The sequence below is a fragment of the Pelophylax lessonae genome, assembly GCF_965119305.1.
Source record: "Pelophylax lessonae genome assembly, chromosome: 1".
NCBI lineage: Eukaryota > Metazoa > Chordata > Amphibia > Anura > Ranidae > Pelophylax > Pelophylax lessonae.
Window position 1 is genome coordinate 651055501 of NC_138768.1, and position 21129 is coordinate 651076629.

Below are 21129 nucleotides of genomic sequence, written 5' to 3' on the forward strand. Positions count from 1 at the left end.
GTAGCCATGCTGGTTCAGTATGCCTTCAATTTTGAATAAATCCCCAACAGTGTCACCAGCAAAGCACCCCCACACCATCACACCTCGTCCATGCTTCACGGAGGGAACCAGGCATGTAGAGGCCATCCGTTCACCTTTTCTGAGTCGCACAAAGACATGGTGGTTGGAACCAAAGATCTCAAATTTGGACTCATCAGACCAAAGCACAGATTTCCACTGGTCTAATGTCCATTCCTTGTGTTCTTTAGCCCAAACAAGTCTCTTCTGCTTGTTGCCTTTCTTTAGCAGTGGTTTCCTAGCAGATATTCTACCATGAAGGCCTGATTCACACAGTCTCCTCTTAACAGTTGTTCTAGAGGTGTGTCTGCTGCTAGAACTCAGTGTGCCATTGACCTGGTCTCTAATCTGAGCTGCTGTTAACCTGCAATTTCTGAGGCTGGTGACTCGGATGAACTTATCCTCCGCAGCAGAGGTGACTCTTGGTCTTCCTTTCCTGGGGCGGTCCGCATGTGAGCCAGTTTCTTTGTAGCGCTTGATTGTTTTTGTGACTGCACTTGGGGACACTTTCAAAGTTTTCCCAATTTTTCAGACTGACTGACCTTCATTTTTTAAAGTGATGGCCACTCGTTTTCCTGTACTTGGCTGCTTTTTTCTTGCCATAATACAAATTCTAACAGTCTATTCAGTAGGACTATCAGCTGTGTATCCACCTGACTTCTGCACAACACAACTGATGGTCCCAACCCCATTTATAAGGCAAGAAATCACACTTATTAAACTTGACAGGGCACACCTGTGAAGTGAAAACCATTTCAGGTGATTACCTCTTGAAGTGTGACTATACAATTTTTCATAGTCATGAAAATAAAGAAAACTCTTTGAGAAGGTGTGTCCAAACTTTCGGTCTGTACTATGTATGTATGTGTGTGTGTATGTGTGTGTATATATATATATATATATATATATATATATATATATATATATATATATATATATATATATTTATTAATTACACACAGATTGATATATTTAAGCATTTCTTTGCTTTAATTTTGATAATTAAGGCTTATAGCTCGTGAAAACCGAGAATTCAGTATCTTAGAAAAAAAAAAGTTGTGAAAAAGTTCAATATTGTAGACTCGTGGTCTTACACTCTAATCCACTAATTGACTCAAAACACCTGTAAAGGTGCCCTGAGTCTTGAAATGGTCTCTCAGTCTGGTTCAGTAGGTTTCACAATCATGGAGAAGTCTAGAAGACAGTCATTGACACCCTCCACAAGAAGGGTAAGTCACAAAAGGTCATTGCTAAAGAAGCTGGCTGTTCAGAGTGCTGTATCCAAGCATATTAATGTAAAGTTGAGTGGAAAGAAAGTGTGGTAGAAAAGGTGCACAAGCAACAGGGATAACTGCAGCCTTAAGAGGATTGTGAAGCAAAGGCCATTCAATAATTTTTGGGGGAGATTCACAAGGAGTGGGCTACGGCTGGTGTCAGTGCTTAAAGAGCCTCCACACACAGATGTATCCAGAACATGGGCTACAACTGTCGAATTCCTTGTGTCAAGCCACTCCTGAACCAAATACCACATCAGAAGCATCTTACCTGGGCTAAGGAAAAAAAGAGACTGGACTGTTGCTCTTACCGGATGAAAGAAAATTTTGCATTTCGTTTGGAAATCAAGATCCCAGAGTCTGGAGGAAGAGTGGAGAGGCACAGAATCCAAGTTGCATTAAGTCCAGTGTGAAATTTCCACAGTGATGATTTGGGGAGCCATGTCATCTGCTGGTGTTCACTGTGTTTTATCATTATCAAGCCCAAAGTCAGTGCAACCCTCTACCAGGAGATTCTCAAGCGCTTAATGCTTCCCTCTGCTGACGAGCTTTATGTAGATGCTGATTTAATTTTCCAGCAGGATTTGGCACCTGCCCCCACTGCCAAAAGTACCAATACCTGGTTTAATGATCGTGGTATCACTGTGCTTGATTGGCCAGCAAACTTGCCTGACCTAAACCCCATAGAGAATCTGTGGGGTATTGTCAAAAAGATAATGAGACACCAGACCCAGCAATGCAGACGAGCTAAAGGCTGCTATCAAAGCAACCCGGGCTTCCATAACACCTCAGCAGTGCCACAGACTGATCACCTCCTCTTTAGGCTCCGTTGGCGTTTTGGGGCGTTTTTGGGGAGTTTTTCTGCTCTAGGATCAGCTCTCAAAACGCCCAACAAGACAAATCCTATTCATTTCAATGGCCCCTGTTCACATCTGAGCGTTTTGACGCTGTGAGCAAAACGCCCAACGTTAAAGTACATGAGCTTCTTTTTGGGCAGATTACAGGCGTTTTCCATTGGTCTCTATTCAATCTAAAAACGCCTGCACAAAAATCGCGGTAAAAAATGCGCGAAAACGCTACGCTCAGGTGTGAATGTAGCCTTAAGTGTGCATTGTAGGTGTTTTTATTTTGCACAGAAAGGTGTTTATACAGTATTTGTGCTAATGTGTGTGGAAACTTTTTTAAATATACATTAAACACAGAAGAAAACACATTACATTTTTTTTTTTTCACTGACAAAATGGCACTTTTTGAAAAACTGCTTGAAAAGTTGAAAATAAAACTTGCATGTATTATGTAGGTTAAATGTTGCCTGAAACCTTGAAATTCCTAACACCCATGTCTGCCATGCTACTCCATCAATGCATCCTTCAGAAATACCTAAAACCTCCTGGTGAGGGGTTACACAAGTCGTCTTCTGGCTTTCCATAATGCAGTGCACTGTGCCTCATTTGGTGTGTATAAACGCTGTCCTGTGAGGGGTACAGTAATAAGAAAAACCTTGTCTGTGTAGTGATATAGTGGAAAATGGTCTATGCCAGAGAACAGTATTCAGTTTTTTAGGGAGCCCCATCTGTGACGTTAGATTTTTTTTTTTTTTTTTGGTTAGCAGGGGTTTCGACAAAATCATGTCCAATTCAGGACCAGCTAGTCTAGGAGTGAACAGATGTTGGGGATCTAAGAAAAGTATTACATTGACAAAAACCAGGAGAGATTCTGAAATTTTTATAAGCACAGTTTGTCCAGTCCTTGTCTTTATTATATTTTAATGGTTATCTGTCAAGTGATACGATGTGTTATGTTTCACAGTGGTATTCTCTCCATCTTTTAGCATGCTGGTAACATCAAAGAGGCTGTTCGGTGGATGGATGAAGCTCAAGCCCTAGACACAGCAGATAGGTTTATCAACTCAAAGTGTGCAAAGTACATGTTGAAAGCCAACATGATAAAGGATGCTGAGGAGATGTGCTCTAAGTTTACAAGGGTTTGTATCACAGTTTTTCCAAAATGTTAATGTCATTCTAGTACATTTTTGTTATCTGCTTCTATTTGTAATCTAAACATTCTTATAGAAGTTCTTATTATAGTGTTCCTAATTTTGGGAAATATATTAAAGTGGTAGTAAACTTTTTATTTATTTTTACCTACAGGTAAGCTTATAATAAAGCTTACCTGTAGGTAAAAATAAAGCTTACCTGGGGGTAAAATTAATATCTACTATATCCTAATATCTAATGAATAGTGAATAGCTATTGAATATATTTTAACCGTGCACCGTCTAGGAGATATTCGGTGTCTCTGCAGCCAGAGACGTCACCGGCGAATGAGCTCTAAAGGAACTGCATACCCGTGCTGTTCCTTCAGAGGTGTCTGCCGCGGCTAAATCTCACGGGAGTGACGTCATTGCGGCTTGGTCAGTCAAGCAGCTGTAGTGTGCGAACCTGGAAGGAAGATGAAGGTCTCTGCAGTGGTGATAACGTGCTGCTGGAGGGCTTCATTTCATGGTAAGTCTTTCATATGCATGTTTAATAATTTGTGTACATCAGCGCTACCTATAAAACAGTGCTCTTATGTGTACATAAACAATAAAACAATTCCTGCGTAAAAATAAATTATTCAATAGCTGCTGTACACTACTTAGTGATTCACCCACTGCTGTATTTTGGTCTAGGCCGACAAGGCCTAGGCCTAGGGCGGCACTTTGCGGGGGGGCGGCAAAAAAGCCGCTGCCCCCGCATAAAAAAAAAAAACCGGTACGCTCTGTGAGGCCCGTCTGCTTGTCTGCAGTGCTCCCCTCACTTTGCGTGCCGAGTCCCGCCTCATTGTCTGCTCCCCTGGTCCTTGCCTGCCTGTCACCGCCTCCTCCCACACACACAGTCTCCACTCTTCAGCTTTTAGTGAAGGGGCGTCGCCGCGTCAGGGCTCGTACAAGGGGTGGGCGGGAGGGAGGGCGCAGCGGAGGTGAAGTGCTGATAATGTGAGCACCACCTGCAAGGCTTTTGCATGCTTGGGGCTCGGGTTTAGTGTCAGCATCTTCTCTCTGCTTCTGTCCCCGATCGTCAGCCCGCCCACCACCAGCATTGCTTTAGAATTCTTAGCTCTGTGTCCAGGTTGAGTCCCGACGTTTTCTGCATCTTCTGTCCCCGCCCACCTCCTATCAGACCTGTAGTTAATGGTCTAGGGAAGTGCTATACATGGTGGGTGGGCCAGTGGGCGGGGATAGAGGCTGGCAGAAGATGAAGAAAATGTCGGGACTCATGGCAGAGCTAAGGATACTAAAGCAATGCAGGTGGAGAGCAGGCTGACACTCAGATGGGGGACAGAAGCAGACAGAAGATGCCCAGATTAAACCCAAGAACTCTGAGAATTACAGGTACAATGCAGTGATGTTCTGCTCTTTTCATCTGAGCACTGTGTACAGTATATGATTGAATAGGGGAGTACTCAGCAGAGGTATTTTATAAAGTGACTTTGTGCTATTAAGTAAAATATGTTGGAGGCACCTTGCTGTATGTATTTTCCTTTTAGGTGACTATTATGTCAGGTTCACACTAATGTGTTTGCTGTGACTCACATTTGCGCAGGCACAGCAGCACATTCATTTAAATGGACTACTGTACCTGCAGGAAACAGGTCCCTACACCTTTAGGAAAACGCAGCCGCAGGGAAATCGCATGGTGCAAAAGCACCATGCAATTTCCCGCACCAAAAAATGTGCTGCATTTTCAGATGTGTGGGGGTGCCAATAAGAATAAATGGCAGCCTTGTGCATCTGTAAAAGAGCAGGGAATTTTTCCTGCAGGTGGTTGTGGGTGCAGGAATTGGTGCCATTTACACGCTGTCCCGCACATGCAACCACCTGTAACAGTGTGAACCTAGTCATGGGCTCATTTACACTTGCGGTTGGCGGGCAATAAAACATGCTGCTGAGCCTCATAATACAGCTCCCTATCACTCCCGCCGTTTAAGCTGCAGAGGCAGCAGCTAGAGGTTTACAGATGCCACTGCTGCAATATTTTGATTTGCAGCAGTGGCAGGAATTATACCGCCCGTCACTTTCAGCATGCACTAACATCTGCTGAAGGCAACCTGTTCAAGTGAATGAGGCCACACTGCAAACTCCCCGGAACTGCGTGCAATGCCTTAGTCTCAGCACAGTGCCACTATAGAGTGAGGGCAGACTGTCTTACCATGTGATATATCACATGACTGGAGACAAGACGACAGAGAAGCTGCCTTCACTCCCAGCGGGTGTCACACTAACACAGAGATGTGAATTGTGAATACACATGGGGGGGCGCAGTTTGCCATCTTTGCTCAGGGCGCTGGATGGCCTTGTCCCAGCCCTGAGGGGCGTACATACTTGCCAGGGAGGGAGGGACTGTTGCCCCCATAGAGCGGCAGTGAGTGGCCAGACAGGATGCACCTCAATGTGTGGGTGGGGGCGGAGCCTAATGCTCCACCTACCCACCCTCCGCGTGGCGTGTAAGAGGGACTAACTTCTACCCGGGACGGGTCTATCTATGTCGAGGAGGAGGAGAGAGAGAGGAGGAAAAGGGAACCCCCAACCAGGTCAGGACATCCAACAGCAGGTAGGAATCACAATTTTAGGTTACCACCCACTGCTATTGCTACAATTATAAATTAATAATTCCATTACATTTTTGCAGTAAATATATTTTTAACAAATATGGAGCACTTTGCAGTACATGAACTTTCACTGCATGTGAAATGGTAAATGAGTTTGCATTGGTTTCAGCGTGTACAAAGTGCTCCATGCATGCTGAAACCAATGCAAACACATTTAACAGTTCACAGGCAGTGAAAGTTCATGTACTGCAAAGTGCTCCAAGCTTTAACCACTTCTGGACTGGAAGATTTTCCCCCTTAATGACCAGGCCATTTTTTGCAATTCAGGACTGCATTACTTTAACGGACAATTGCGCAGTCGTGCGACACTGTACCCTAAAAAAATTGATGTACTTTTTCCCACAAATAGAGCTTTCTTTTGGTGCTATTTGATCACCTCTGCAATTTTTATTAATTTTGTTATTAAAATTAAAAAAATCTAAATGTTTTTATCCTTTTAGGCCAATTTGGTTTCTGCTACATATTTTTGGTAAAAAAAAAAAAAAATCCCAATAAGTGTATTTTGATTGGTTTGCTCAAAAGTTATCACGTCTACAAACTAGGAGAAATGTCATTTTCATTTAATTCATTTTTTTTTTTACTAGTAATGGCGGCAATTGCGATTTTTAGCGGGACTGCAGCGGACAGATGGGACCTCTAACTGACATTTTTGACACTTTTGGGGGGACCAGTGACATTACTACAGTAATCAGTGCTAAAAATATGCACTGTTCCTGTACTAATGACACTGGCAGGGAAGGGGTTAACCCAGGGGTGATCAAGGTGCTAAATGTGAGCCTAGGGGGTGTTTTCTAACTGTATGGGGGGGGGGGACTTGTGAAATGACCACAGAGACATGCGATCCTAAATAGGAGGATCACAGGCGCTCTGTGATCATTTCATAGAGAACAGTCTGCCGCGTGTACAACAGCTGACCACTCTTCTCTCTGTGTGGAGCGATCGCGGGGGCCCGGCGGCAATTGCAGCCACCGGCCCTGTGGATTGGCATCCCCGCTGCCTAGCGGGGGTCCCCAGGAGCACAAGCTTGCCCCCAGGAGCGCTCCCGCGAAATGACGTACCCATACAAAACCACAAAATATACAAGTAGGCACTTTGTACCCACTTTTAAGGTACAGAGAGGAAGAGATGGAGCTCAAAAAAGGAAAAGGTGGAGCCTAATGAGGAAGGGGTGTGGTTTACAGATGACAGGGCAGGTCTGAAACATAATGGGGTGTGGCCTTCACAGGAAGGGGTGGGTCGTAGTTAAATTAGGGGGTGCACGGGTTTAGTCTGGCCTAGGGCAGCACAAAACCTAAATACACCACTGGATTCACCACACTAAAGATACCAAAAATGTTTGGTCTTGGATCGAGAACTGGTTATTGGGGCATGTCCAAAGGGTAGTGATAAATACTGTGTACTCAGACTGGTCTGGAGTGGTAGGAGGGGTACCCCAAGGTTCTGTCCTGGGACCAATTCTGTTTATTTTATTCATAAATGATATAGAGCAGTGGTCCTCAACTCCGGTCCTCTGGCCCACTAACAGGCCAGGTTTGCAAGATAACTAAATTACATCACAAGTGATCTCATTTGCTGCTCAGTGATTGCAGTATTCTAGTCTGCATCTCCCCAAGGTAATACTTAAAATCTGGCCTGTTAGTGGGCCCCGAGGACCGGAGTTGAGGACCACTGATATAGAGGACGGGATAAATAGCTCAATCTCCGTTTCTGTTTCGTTCATTGACAGACATATCTCCTGATTCTTCTTAACCATTGGGTTATACTGCCCCCTACAGGAGTAGGACACTAGGCAGGAAAAAGCTTGACTACACCTTTGGGCAGTACTAGGGAGTATACACCCACTCTCAGCTATAGGCACTCAAGATTTCTTTCTATAAAGCAATGTGATAAATACTAAAATTAATAAGTGTTCAGCATTGATTACACTCAGCAGCGCTCAATATGTATTACCATATTGGAAATCAACCAGTCCTCATAAAAAGGTAAAAGCTATATTGTAAAAGATCCAGTCCTCATAAAAGAGTAAAATCCACACTCCATACGGTCTTTTTGTTTAAAAAAACCACATAAAATTTCCATAAAAATTTTGGTACTCCCAGTGCTCAGTATTCAGTGTTCTGATCCGGCGTATACCTTCACCACACCAAAAAGTGATCCCCTTAGGAATGGACACTCACCAGAGTTACAATGATCATGCGCCTATAAGCATAGGTTGCTTGCACCCTTTGAGAGTCTGGACCACCTCTGCTGACACCTGGATGACCACTGTGCTTGGATATCCCTCAGGGACCAAACGGTACCAAAAAAATGGAATGGGAGACACAATAGTGTAATACTGTCTTGCAGTCTTTTATTCAACACAACACACCAAAGCAAAACCCCCCAAATCCAATTTTTTATTTGATGTAAGCATATTGGATTTGGGGGGTTTTGCTTTGGTGTGTTGTGTTGAATAAAAGACTGAAGACAGTGGTCCCCCCCCCAGTGGTGGTCACTGTGGGTCTTTGTTTTTGTGCGGGGATCCAGTAGGTGGTCCATTCGTGGGCCCCCATGGTCGAGGTCCCCTTTGCGGGATCGCAGAGTTGACAGCCTCCCCTGATTGTTTTCCGAGTGAACTTGGTATGTAGCGACCCTGGTGGGTCTACGCCCATGCACCCTGAGTGTTCAGATAGTGAGGATGATTCCTCTGCTTCTCTAGCCGAGCATGAAAAGGGACTGGTGTATGTTTGTGTCAGTGCGTGACACTTTGAAATTGGAGGTTGTGGCTGATGCTGGGTCGGAGGCACCGGTCCCTTTTGGCACCCATAGGCCCTCCAAAGCGGCGAGTGTGTTCCCTTTTCCACTTACTTTGACAACATTGTCACAAAACAGTGGGGTTGTCCAAAATGCAGTGGTTCCGAAGTGTTTCTCTTACGTCCTCCGACAGTCGCCGCCTCTTCATATTCGTCACATATGGGGTATTAGACTTTGCTCCGAAGGAGTAGCTAGGCAACAGAATATGTTAACAATAAAGCTTTAACATATCCCACCCTCAAGGGGTGGTCCCCTCAGTCAATACCCTCCTACTTCCTGCAACCATATCTCAGTTTTAATGTCTAGCTTGTCAGGAGTGGCTGGCTCTCTCTGTGCTGGGACTTTTTGTCCCAGACTCTTTCTTCTTTTTGATATTTTGTTTGAGTTTTCTCTCTACCTTTACTTAGCTGTTATTTTTGTCAGCATTAGTTAGTTCTTCGGACGAAGAGGATCATGCGGACTGGGTCTCGGGCTGATCCCCCCTGGTCGCAGGTCGTGGGTCAGTGGCTTCCCAGTCTGCCATCGAGCGTTCAGCCAGGTAACGCTCCTGGCACGGTGAACGACCCATCCCTGTTCGGTGCAGGGATGATTGGTGAGGTGGCTACCTCACCGGACGCTGTGCGGTTTCTGAACCGCCATTGTGTGCGTCTTGAATTGCGACTCTCCCTGCCTCATGTGCAGCGGCTTGTTCGCCTGTGCGGGTTCCCCACGCCATGTGAGGTAAGTGTATCTATGTGGGGACCTGTCTGTCTGGGGGGGGTCTCAGTCTGGGACTGTGTAACCTGCCTTTAATCACACTGCTTGTCTCCCTATCTCTCGGCTGCATGCTGTGGGCTGCAAGGGGGGGGGAGCTGTATGACACTGAGTATGTCAGGCTGGGCAGTGTGAGGAACTGTGTGCTGTGGGGCATGTTTTTAATGGCATGTTGGGGCATATACAGCGATCGCTGCGGCGATCTAACATGTATCCATATAATGGGATAATATTGTGTGTGATTTATGCACTGTGGAGCGGCGATTTCGGCGCCAAACGACGCCATTTTACCGGCGCCCGCTCCGGCCGCATGGTTTACATGCACGGCGGCCATTTTCTTGTAGCCTCCATAGGCTTACATAGAGCGCCCTGGCAGCATCATTTCCTCTCTCCTGGAAGCACCGATCGAGGCAGCAGCAGCAGCGGAGTCTCCTCAGGTTTTATCCTTCTATTCCTGTGTTCCATTGCCTGTATTCAGTCTGTATATTCCCTGTGGGGGTCTCATTGTGCCTGAGTGTGGTGCGGTGGGCTGCGCTTGCCGCGCTTGCTGTAAGGGGGCAGTTAACCCTTGGTTGTCTGGCATACAGGGGCAATGGATTCTCAGGAGGGCAAGTTTCCCACAGTATTGGTGGAAAGCCAGGGGACCGCTGTTTCCCCCCCAGGGGGGGATTTAGCCACTATTGTGGCTGGCCTTGCTGCACAGGTGCAAATGCTGGTGGCTGCTCAATCTACTAAACGGCCCAGAGTTGCTCTGTCCTCTGATTCTGAGGGTGAAGGTGATGGGGCTGTTCTGGGGGGGACCCCCCTATCGGGGTCCCGCTCCTCTCTTGATCTAGTGGGGTCTGAGGTAGAGGCTGAAGTTGAGGGGGTTGATAATTCTCCCCCTGGCTCGCCTGAAGAGCTTGCAATCATGGATGAGTTGATTGCTTCCATTAAGCAGACGCTACGTTTGCAGGACGAGGTGTGTCCCCCAGCTGCCTTGGCGGCTTATGGGACGCAGAGAAAACGCAGGACGCCGCAGGTTTTTCCCTGCAATGCTGATTTTCAGCGCGCTGTTAAGGACCAATGGCGCGATTTGCGCAAGCCTTTTGCGGTACCAAGTAAATTTAAGCTGCGTTATCCTTTCTCGCCTGCCACTGATGAACGGTGGTGTGTGCCTCCGCCAGTGGATCATGCTATTGCGGTTTTGAACAAAGCCACTGCGATCCCTGCAGAGGGATCCCCTGTTTTCCGTGATGCCACGGATAGGAGACTGGAGTCTCTTGCCCGTCATACTTATTCTGTTACGGGTTCTATGCTTAAGGCTCTGTTTGCTTCTCTCATGGCGGCCCAGGCGATCGCAAGTTGGACGCAGATGCTTAGGCGCGTCCTAGTGGCCGATTCGGCCTCGGCGGCGACCCTGGATATGGTGGATCAGATCCACCAGGGTGTCATGTATCTGTGTGATGCGGACCTGGACCTGATTCCGTTGGCCGCGCGTGTGCACAGCGTGGCGGTGTTGTCTCGCCGCCTGGTTTGGTTAAAATGTTGGTCGGTGGACCAATCTTCACGTAAAACCTTAGCCAATCTGCCTTATGATGGGTCTCGCCTTTTTGGGGAGTCCCTGGATGTGTTGATTAAGGGGATTACCGGGGGTAAGAGCACTCTCTTGCCCCATTTCCCCAAGGCTAAGGGGGCTTCTGGGAAGAAGCATGCTCATTTTCGGCCCCCTCAGGGGTCCTTTCGTGCCTTTCGGCCGCACTACAAGGGCAAACCGTTCAAGGGCCAGGGCTCTCAGAAGAAACCCTGGTCTGGGAAACAGAAGTCCGGCCAATCCGGACCTGCGGCCCATAACAGTTCGGCCTGAAGGGGCGCCCTCACCCAGTTTTGGGGTGGGGGGACGCTTGCTCGGTTTTCTTCAACCCTGGTTGGCCCGTGTGCGGGACAGATGGGTTCTGGAAATCGTTCGATCTGGTTACAAGATCGAGTTTCTCTCTCGGCCAGAGAGCAGATTTTTTCCCTCAAATCTACAACTGTCTCCAGAGCGACTGCGGGATCTGCACCTGGCGGTGCGGGACCTGAGGGCTCAGGGAGTGGTGGTTCCGGTGCCTCATCGGGACAGATTTCGGGGGTTTTATTCCAATCTGTTCACCGTGCCCAGAAAGGAGGGCAAGGTTCGTCCAATTCTGGACTTGAAAGCTCTGAACCGCTCTGTGCGGGTTCGCAAGTTCCGCATGGAATCCCTGCGCTCGGTGGTGGCTGCCCTGGTTCCGGGGGAATTCATGGCCTCCATCGATTTGAAGGATGCGTATCTTCACATCCCCATATTCGAGGGTCATCAGAGATACCTTCGATTTGCCATTGCGGAGGATCATTACCAGTTCGTGGCGTTGCCCTTTGGGCTCGCCTCGGCTCCGCGGGTCTTCACCAAGGTGCTTGCACCGGTTCTGGCATTATTGAGAGCCCAGGGCATTTCTGTCCTGGGGTATCTGGACGACATTCTGATTCGGTCTGCGACCAGTCAGGGTCTGGAGAAGGACCTGTCTGTCACGATGCAAACTCTGCAGGAGTTCGGTTGGACGATAAATGTTCCAAAGTCGACACTGAGTCCGTCGGTTCGTCTTCCCTATCTGGGAATGGTTCTGGACTCGGTGCAGGCGAAGGTCTTCCTGCCGGAAGACAAACTCAGGACTCTTCAGGAGGAAGTCAGGTCCCTCAGGGACGTTCCGAACTCGTCTCTGCGGACGTGTATGAGATGTCTGGGATTGATGGTCTCGGCTTTCGAGGCGATTCCTTTCGCGCAGTTTCACACGCGGGGTCTCCAGGCGGAGATCTTGTCCAAGTGGGACGGGCGACCTCAATCTCTGGATCTTCAGATCTCGTTGAGTCATCGCACCAGGGAAAACCTTCTGTGGTGGCTCCAGTCCCCGTTGGTGTCCGGGGGCAAGTCGTTTCGTCCGATCTCGTGGACGATAATCACCACGGATGCCAGCCTGTCGGGCTGGGGTGGTGTTCTGGGCGTTCTGTCCGCCCAGGGGACCTGGTCGGAGGGGGAGTCTTCCCTCCCGATCAACATTCTGGAATTGCGTGCGATAAGGCTCTGTCTTCATCGCTGGACGGACCGGCTGCAGGGCTGCCCGGTTCGGGTGCAGACGGACAATGCCACGGCGGTGGCCTACATCAACCACCAAGGGGGCACCAGGAGTGCCCGAGCGGCTCGAGAAGTGGCCGACATTCTGTCTTGGGCCGAGACTCATGTCCCGGCGATAACGGCGGTTCACATTCCGGGAGTGGAGAACTGGCAGGCGGACTATCTGAGTCGCCAGACCCTGGATCAGGGGGAATGGTCTCTCCACCCGGCTGTCTTCCAGATGTTGTGCGCGAAGTGGGGTCTTCCAGATGTGGACCTGTTCGCGTCTCGCCTCAACTACAAGGTGAAGAGGTTCGTGGCAAGGACGCGCGACCCTCGGGCAGACGCGTCGGACGCGTTAGTGGCCCCGTGGCATCAGTACAGGCTGATGTACGCGTTTCCACCGATTCAGTTGCTGTCCCGGTTCCTTCGCAGGTTACACTCGGAACGCAGCACGGTGATTCTTGTGGCACCGGACTGGCCTCGCTGGTCCTGGTACGCAGACCTCGTGAATCTGGCGGTCGACGCCCCCTGGCGTCTGCCTCTTCGGGACTATCTACTGTCTCAAGGACCGATTTACCATCCTGCTTTACAGTCGCTGGCTTTGACGGCCTGGCTGTTGAGACCGAGGTCCTGAAGGAGAAGGGTCTCTCTCCAGAGGTTGTTCATACCTTGATCAACGCGAGGAAGTCTTCCTCGGGAAAGGTTTATTACCGTACTTGGAAGGCCTATTTTGCCTGGTGTGAGTCCAGGGGGTTTTCACCCCGCACGTACTCGGTTTCCCGTGTGCTGTCTTTCCTTCAGACGGGTGTCGATCAGCGTTTGGCGCTGGCTACGATAAAGGGTCAGGTGTCTGCGCTGGCCGTTCTGTTTCAACGTCCCGTGGCTTCCAACTCCTTGGTTGGCACTTTTATTCAGGGTGTGCGGCATCTGGTTCCTCCTAGGAGGGATCCTTTGCCCCCTTGGGACTTGAATCTAGTCCTGTCTGTGTTACAACGTGCTCCTTTTGAACAGATCAGGGAGATCTCGTTGTCTATGTTGTCCAAAAAGGTCGCCTTTTTGGTGGCGATCACTTCGGCTCGCAGAGTGTCGGAACTGGCGGCTTTGTCCTGCAAGTCTCCGTACCTGGTTGTTCATTTGGATAAGGTGGTCTTGCGACCTAATCCTTCTTTTCTGCCGAAACGAGTTTCGGAATTCCATCTTAACGAGGACATCCAAAGGAGGTGAGATTGCATTCTCTGGATGTTGTTCGGGCGATTAGGGTTTACCTTAAATCGACTGAGTCTTTTCGAAAGACGGACTCCTTGTTTGTTCTTCCAGAGGGTCCTCGGAAGGGCATGGCGGCTTCCGCCTCTACCATTGCCAATTGGATCAGGCAGACCATTGAACAGGCCTATGCCTTGCAGGGGAAGGTTCCCCCTGTGCCTGTGAAGGCGCACTCTACTAGATCTCTGAGTACGTCTTGGGCCTGTCATGGGGCTTCTGTAGCCCAGGTGTGTAAGGCGGCGACTTGGTCGACCGTACACACTTTCACAAAATTCTACAAAGTAGATGTTCGGGCATCGGCGGATGCTTCCTTTGGCCGCAAGGTTCTTAGTGCGGCTGTTCCCTAGGGTCCCTTGTTGGGGACTCCTGGCTGTTGGGATAAGTTTTTGTATCCCCTGGTTTTTTTGTCTTTTCCTGGGTTGTTGCTCCTGTTGAGCACTTATTTTTGCTGTTGCCCAGCTGGTTTCCTTCCTTTGGTAAGGTTCCTTTCTTTGATGTGGAGACTGCGTTGCCTTTCGGCGCGGATGCGTTTCCCACCCCTCATGTTTGCACTGCTTTGGGACGTCCCCATATGTGACGAATATGAAGAGGCGGCGACTGTCGGAGGACGTAAGAGAAAACGGAATTTTTGTAAAATCTTACCTGTAAAATTCCTTTCTCTGAGTCCTCCGACAGTCGCCGCCCCCGCCCCTCTTTTGGGGTTTGAATGTATACTCTACTGCTATTCCACTAAAACTGAGATATGGTTGCAGGAAGTAGGAGGGTATTGACTGAGGGGACCACCCCTTGAGGGTGGGATATGTTAAAGCTTTATTGTTAACATATTCTGTTGCCTAGCTACTCCTTCGGAGCAAAGTCTAATACCCCATATGTGACGAATATGAAGAGGCGGCGACTGTCGGAGGACTCAGAGAAAGGAATTTTACAGGTAAGATTTTACAAAAATTCCGTTTTTTTGCTTGCCGTGTCCTTAGGACCACCTGCGTTAAAGGTGGACGGTCCCACCTGTAGTGGACTTGTCGGTTTCCAGGTTAAATAAAGCTACCTTCATTCCAGTTGAGGAGTCCCCGGCCTTTAAATATCCAGCTGATAGGAGGGCGGAGTCAGCAGGGGATCGCGGTACTGGAGTACCTGGACAATCCTCTTCTGCGAGCGCAGTCTCTGACTGCTCTGATGGACAACTGGAGATTGCTCTGTGAACTGAGGGAGTTTAGTTGGATTCTAAACCGTCAGGTGTCGCTTTGGTTCTGTCCTTTAAAAACTGGAATAACTGGGTCTGACTCTGCCTCAGCCAGAGTGTTTCTTCCCCTGGGAAAACTCCATACATTGCAGAAGGCAATTCAGCTTCTGTTGTTCAGCAGATGGTCATCCCTCCGGACTTGCATGCGGGTTCTGGGCCTGATGGTGTCCACCCTTGAGGCGGTCTGTTTGCACAGTTCCACACAAGATTTCTGCTAAAGAGATTCTGGTGAAATGGGACAAGGATCCACAGTCTCTAGAGGTGGCTTGGTTCTCTGGCACTTCGACAGGGAAAATCCTTTCTCCCCCTGTACTGGACGGTTGTCACCACGGATGCCAGCCTGACCTGGTGGGGAGGCTTCCTCAACACAGATGTGCTCATGGGGTCTGTACTCTGGCAGAGTCCAGGCTGCCGATTTAATGTTCTGGAACTCCGAGCGATCAACCTTTGTCTGGCTCATTGGACAATTCGTCTTCAGGGGTGCCTGGTACAAATTCATTTGGACGATGCCACGGCCGTGGTCTATGTCAATCACCAAGGGGGCACAACTAGAGTCCTGGCGGCTTGGTAAGTAGCCGTCATTCTAAGGTGGGCTGACCGATTCGTTCCAGCCCTCTCAAATTTCTGCCACGACTCCTGTGCAGAATCAAAGCAGAAGGGATTCTATCCAGACTGACCTTGCCAGTCATGGTAACCGATCAGGTACGGCTGGTCACCGATGCTCCTTGGGGGCTTCCTCTCAGGGAGGATCTGCTTTCCCAAAGTCCAAATTTATATCCTGCTTTACAGTTGCTGGCTTTGGCAGCTTGGCTGTTGAACACCAGGTACTGAAGGATGGAGGTTTGTTTGAATCGGTGATTCCTACTCTGTTGAATGCTAGGAAATCTACTTCTAGGAAGATCTACCATCATACGTAGAAGATGTACTTTGCATGGTGTGAGTCTCTTGGGGTTCATCCTTGCTCCTCAATGGATCGGATCTTGATCTTTTAACGGGGGGTTGAACAGATATTGGCCTTAGGCACCATCAAGGGACAGGTATCGGCTTTGGCCGTCTTTTTCCAATGATCTTTGGCCTCACACTCCCTGGTGCGTACCTTTTCTTAAGGGTGGCCGACATTTGGTTCCTTCAGTGCGGGCTCCATTGCAGCCTTGGGATCTTAACGTGGTGCTTTCAGCTATATATAAACCTCCCTTTGAAAATATTTGGGAGGTCCCTTGCTTCGCCAAGGATTTCGTTACCCAACCTTTTGGCCCTACTGGACTCGTTTGCTGTTTTTTCTGGCCTGCGTATCAATCCTGCCAAATCTAAAGCGATGTCAGTTACTTTGCCTCCTGAGGATGTGGTGTCCCTTCAAGCAGCCTTTCCTTTCAAATGGCTCCCTGCTTTGCCCTACCTGGGTGTTAAACTATCTCCCACATATGACGGTCTTTATGCTGTTAATTATCCGCCTCTCTTCCGCCACTTGACAGCCCTGCTTTCTTCTTGGTCTCACCTTTCTTTATCTTGGTTTGGTAGGATCGCAGCCGTTCGTATGACCTATCTTCCTAAACTTTTATACTATTTTCGTGTTACCGGTTCTGATCCCCTCTCATATTTTACGTATTCATCAGCGCAAAATTTTGAAATTTATTTGGGGTTCTTCTAGACCCAGCATTAATAAACGTGTCCTGTATGCTCGTAGGATCTCTGGAGGGTTTTCGGTCCCGAATCTATGGGCATACTACACTGCGGCGTCCATAGCCCCTCTCTCATTTGCACGACACGTTTCAAATGCCACTATGGGCCACAATTGATCTGATGGACGCCTGCCCAGTCCCCCTCTCTTCTATCCCCTGGCTCCCTCCTAAATTTCGTCCGCCGGACCTGCGTCCTTGCCTCCTTCACTCTCTTCGCCTCTGGGACTCCTATGTTTCCACCTGGCCTTGATAATCCACGTTTATTTTCGTGGTGGACGGACCATGGCTTTGTGGATGTCCACTCATTATTTACCCCTACAAGGATACTTCCTTTTGGGGCCCTCCGCTCCTCACATGATATACCCTTGCGGGAACATTATCGATATATGCAACACCATAATTTCCTTCAGCAACTCATTAAACATAAACCTTTACCCTATACACTTACGCCATTTGAAAGCCTCTGTAGGGCACGGCCCCACTCACCGGGACTCGTATCTCTCCTATATGCCTCTATTATTGCCAGCGATACACCCCCTTTCACGGTCTATCATTCTAACTGGGAACTGGAATTGGGGGGTAGGTTGGACAGGGAAGACTGGCAGCACATGACGGCAGCTCTCTAAATGTTCCCGAAATGTCTTGATTCTGGAAAATGCTTATAAGTTATTTTACACATGGTATTATACCCCAGCTAGACTGCCTAAATTTATACCTGCGTATTTTCCCTTGTGTTTTCACGGATGCACTCAGGAGGGGACCATGGCACATATTTGGTGGACATGTCCCAAGGTGAGTAGATTGTGGATCAGGATCTATGCCTTGCTCCGTAATATTTTTCAGGTCACCCTGAAGAGGGAACCGTATGAGACGCTCCTGTGTAAACCTATACCTGACTTGACCCGTACACAACGTCAGTTGGCTCAGCATTTGTTTACAGCTACGAAATTAACAATCGCCCGATCTTGGAAGACCCCATTGCTTAGTTTTGAGGCGGTCAAGAACCGTATGAATGATATTCTAATTAATGAAAAATTGACTGCGATGGTCTCTGATTCTCATGCTAAATTTCTTAAGGTGTGGGACCCCTGGATCTCGAACGTTGCCCCTTCCAGATTTCAGTTCACCCTTCTTTCTCTTTAATGCCCCCTGGACGCTCGCCCCGCAGGACCCGTTCTCCCTTCCTTCTCCCCACCCTCTTTAGTCTTCTTCTATTGTCGTTTCTTTCTTTGTTTGTCCTATTTTCTCACCCCTTCTTTCCCCTCTCTCTCTCTCTCTTTTTTGTCTTTTAGTGTTGTTTTCTTCTCTTGCTCGTTACTTTCAGACCCAGCCTCTGTTTGCTCATTGGAACGTATTAGAACTTGTTTTTATTGCACTATAAGCCACTAGGGGGGACTTTCGGTCCCTGTCTACAAATTTTTGCTTGCTGATAAACTTTATCTGGTCCGCAATGTTTTAAGGTTGTCTGTATCATGTTTTGCTGCTACCTGTTTCATGCGTTCCATTTTTTTTTCTCAAATTGTACACATATACCGTGTTTTGATGTATGTTTATGCCTTTTCTTAAAATAAAAACTTTTGTACAAGAAAATATTTGGAAGGTTTCCCTGCTTGCACTGCCCGGAAGGTAGCCTTTTTTGGTGGCTATCACCTCTGCATGCAGGGTGTCTGAAATGGGGGCATTATCCTGTCCACCTTATTGGTGATTCACAAGGATAAGGTGCTGCTTCACCCCTGTCTGTCATTCCTTCCTAAGTTGGTCTCTGACTGTCATTTGAATGAAGACATTGTGTTGCCTTCTCTGTGTCCCAGGCTAAACATCCAAAGGAAATTGTCATGCATGCCTTGGATGTGGTCCAGGCAATTAGGGTGTACCTGGCAGCTACGGAGTCTTTTAGGAAGTCAGACTCTCTATTTGTGCTCACAAACTGACCTCACAAAGGGCTGTTCGCTGCTTCTGCGACCATTTCCGGATTAATCAGACAGACCGTGGTTCAGACCTATTGCATCAAGGGTCAGGTTCCTCCTTTCCCTGTCAAAGAGCACTCTACTAGGGTGCTTGGTGTCTACTGGACTTTGTCATCAAGCGACAGTGACACAAGGTGTTGGCATCTGCCTTATTGTAAAATCCATTTCTCTGATGTTCATTGAAGGACACAGCACCCACCCCTCTGGAGTTGGCTTTCTTCTGACACTGCTTGTAACAAAACTGCTGAGTGCCTATAGCTGAGAGTGGGTGTATACCCCCTGGGACTGCCCATAGGCGTAGTCAAGCTTTTGCCTGCCTAGTGTCCTACTCCTGTTGGGCAGTATAACTGTGTCCATCAATGAACATCAGAGAAATGTTTTTTACTGTAAGTCAAAAATCCAATTTTTGGCAGACACAAAATTAAGCCGGGCAAGAACTTTACATCAGAATATAGAAATCTTACAGAAAGACCTGAACAAAATAGAGTGGGCAACTACATGGCAAATGAGGTTTAATGTGGAGAAATGTAAAGTAATGCACTTGGGGGCTAACAACAAACGCAAATTACTCACTAGGGGGGAACCCCTTGCGGCAGGGGGGAGAGAATCAAGGGTGGAAAAGATCTGGGGGTCCTAGTGGAAGACAAACTGAGCAATAGCATGCAATGTCAAGCTGCAGCTACCAAAGCTGGCAGAATACTAGCATGCATAAAAAAGGGGATATACTCCAAAGATAAAACTATAATCCTGACACTTAATAAAACTCCGGTCCGGCCACATCTGGAGTATTCTCTCCAGTTCCGGTCACCAATACTCAGAAGGGATGCTGGAGTCGGAGAGAGTCCAAAGAAGGGCAACAAAACGAATTAAGGGATTGGAGGACCTCAATTCCAAGGACCGACTACAAGCACTACATTTATTTTCGCTGGAAAAGGGAAGCTTTGGAGGGGACATGATAGTGATTTACACATACCTCAGAGATGATCCCAGCATAGGAAAAAAGCTATTCAATCTCAGGTATTCAATCTCAGGCAGTGTAAGAGGACACATGGCCACAATGAGACTGGAGGAGAAGCAGTTTAACCTTAAGCTGCGTAAGGGGGATTTTCACTGTCAGGCCGGTAAGAATGTGCAACTTTCTTCCACAAGTGGTGTCAGCGGGGAGTATTGATACATTTTAAAAGACTCTTGGATGTGTATCTTAAAGAACACAATGTACAGGGATATGGGAAATGATTATCATCACTGACACACCTACACCGGTTAAACTGGATGGGCTATTGTCTTTATTCAACCTTAACTACTATGTTACTTTCAATACAGTGCAGCGCTACTGACCATAACCAAATCAGCAACAGTGATGATTACAAAAATATATCTATAGATGGATAGATCTATCCCACATGCAACATAAAAACAAAGCAAATAAAGTCTTTCAATTAATATGATCAACCACTGTGCTCTTCAATCTTATTGTTAAATCAAAATGCAATCCCATCACCTGGTGAAATGTCTGCTCACCTCACAATAAGCGCCAGTTCACATATATGCGATGACAGACATTGCATGTGATTCGCAGCGCACTACTCTGTAAATTACATGCGATGTCTGTCCGATGCAAATTCGGTCATACAGATTGTATGGCTGAATTCGCATTGGTTTCGGACACAACTTGCACAGGACCCTTTTTTGGGTCTGCACCAGAATCTGATTGCATGGATGTTCACACCTATGCAATCCAATTCATGTCTTAACTGACAGTTCGCATTGCGATATGCAACTGATCTGGGGGTGTCGTTAACTTTGTATTGACACCCCCAGCGATTAGCATATGGCAGTGTGAACTGCCTGCAAGTTGAATGCGATGAAGAAACTGCAGTGGATTTGCAGGGTTCCCGCATCGCATATGTGTGAACCGGGACTAAATGATGAGCAGCTGAAGCTGGAACACCGGTTTTCTGTTTTATTAGTCATAAATATCTTAAAAATACTTTCAAGTTAAGCAGTGCTGCAAGATAACATTCCTCACTTCTCATTACAGGAAGGCACTTCAGCCGTGGAGAACCTGAATGAAATGCAGTGCATGTGGTTCCAGACAGAGTGTGCACAAGCGTACAAGTCCATGAACAAGTATGGGGAAGCACTTAAAAAATGCCATGAAATTGAGCGAGTAAGTGTACAGATAATAATACTTTTTTTTTTTAATTGTTTGTTTATTTTTTTATTATTGATCAGATTTTCTTTAATCTTCCACGTTTTTTTATGTTATGATTCTAGAAACGGAAAATATTCAGTTATATTTTCACTGGGTATAAAACCAGCCTGATGTAAAGAAAAAAAA

The 21129-nt window shown here is 47.6% G+C and overlaps 1 protein-coding gene across 1 annotated transcript in view; it reads left to right on the forward strand.

Annotated features, from left to right (window-relative positions):
- Positions 1–21129, forward strand: part of NAA15 (N-alpha-acetyltransferase 15, NatA auxiliary subunit) — a 137692-nt gene that overhangs the window by 60928 nt on the left and 55635 nt on the right. Inside the window, exons 12-13 of the mRNA XM_082259847.1 lie at positions 3163–3315; positions 20830–20958. Coding sequence (XP_082115973.1) covers positions 3163–3315; positions 20830–20958 — 282 coding nt within the window. The remainder of the gene's footprint in view (positions 1–3162; positions 3316–20829; positions 20959–21129) is intronic.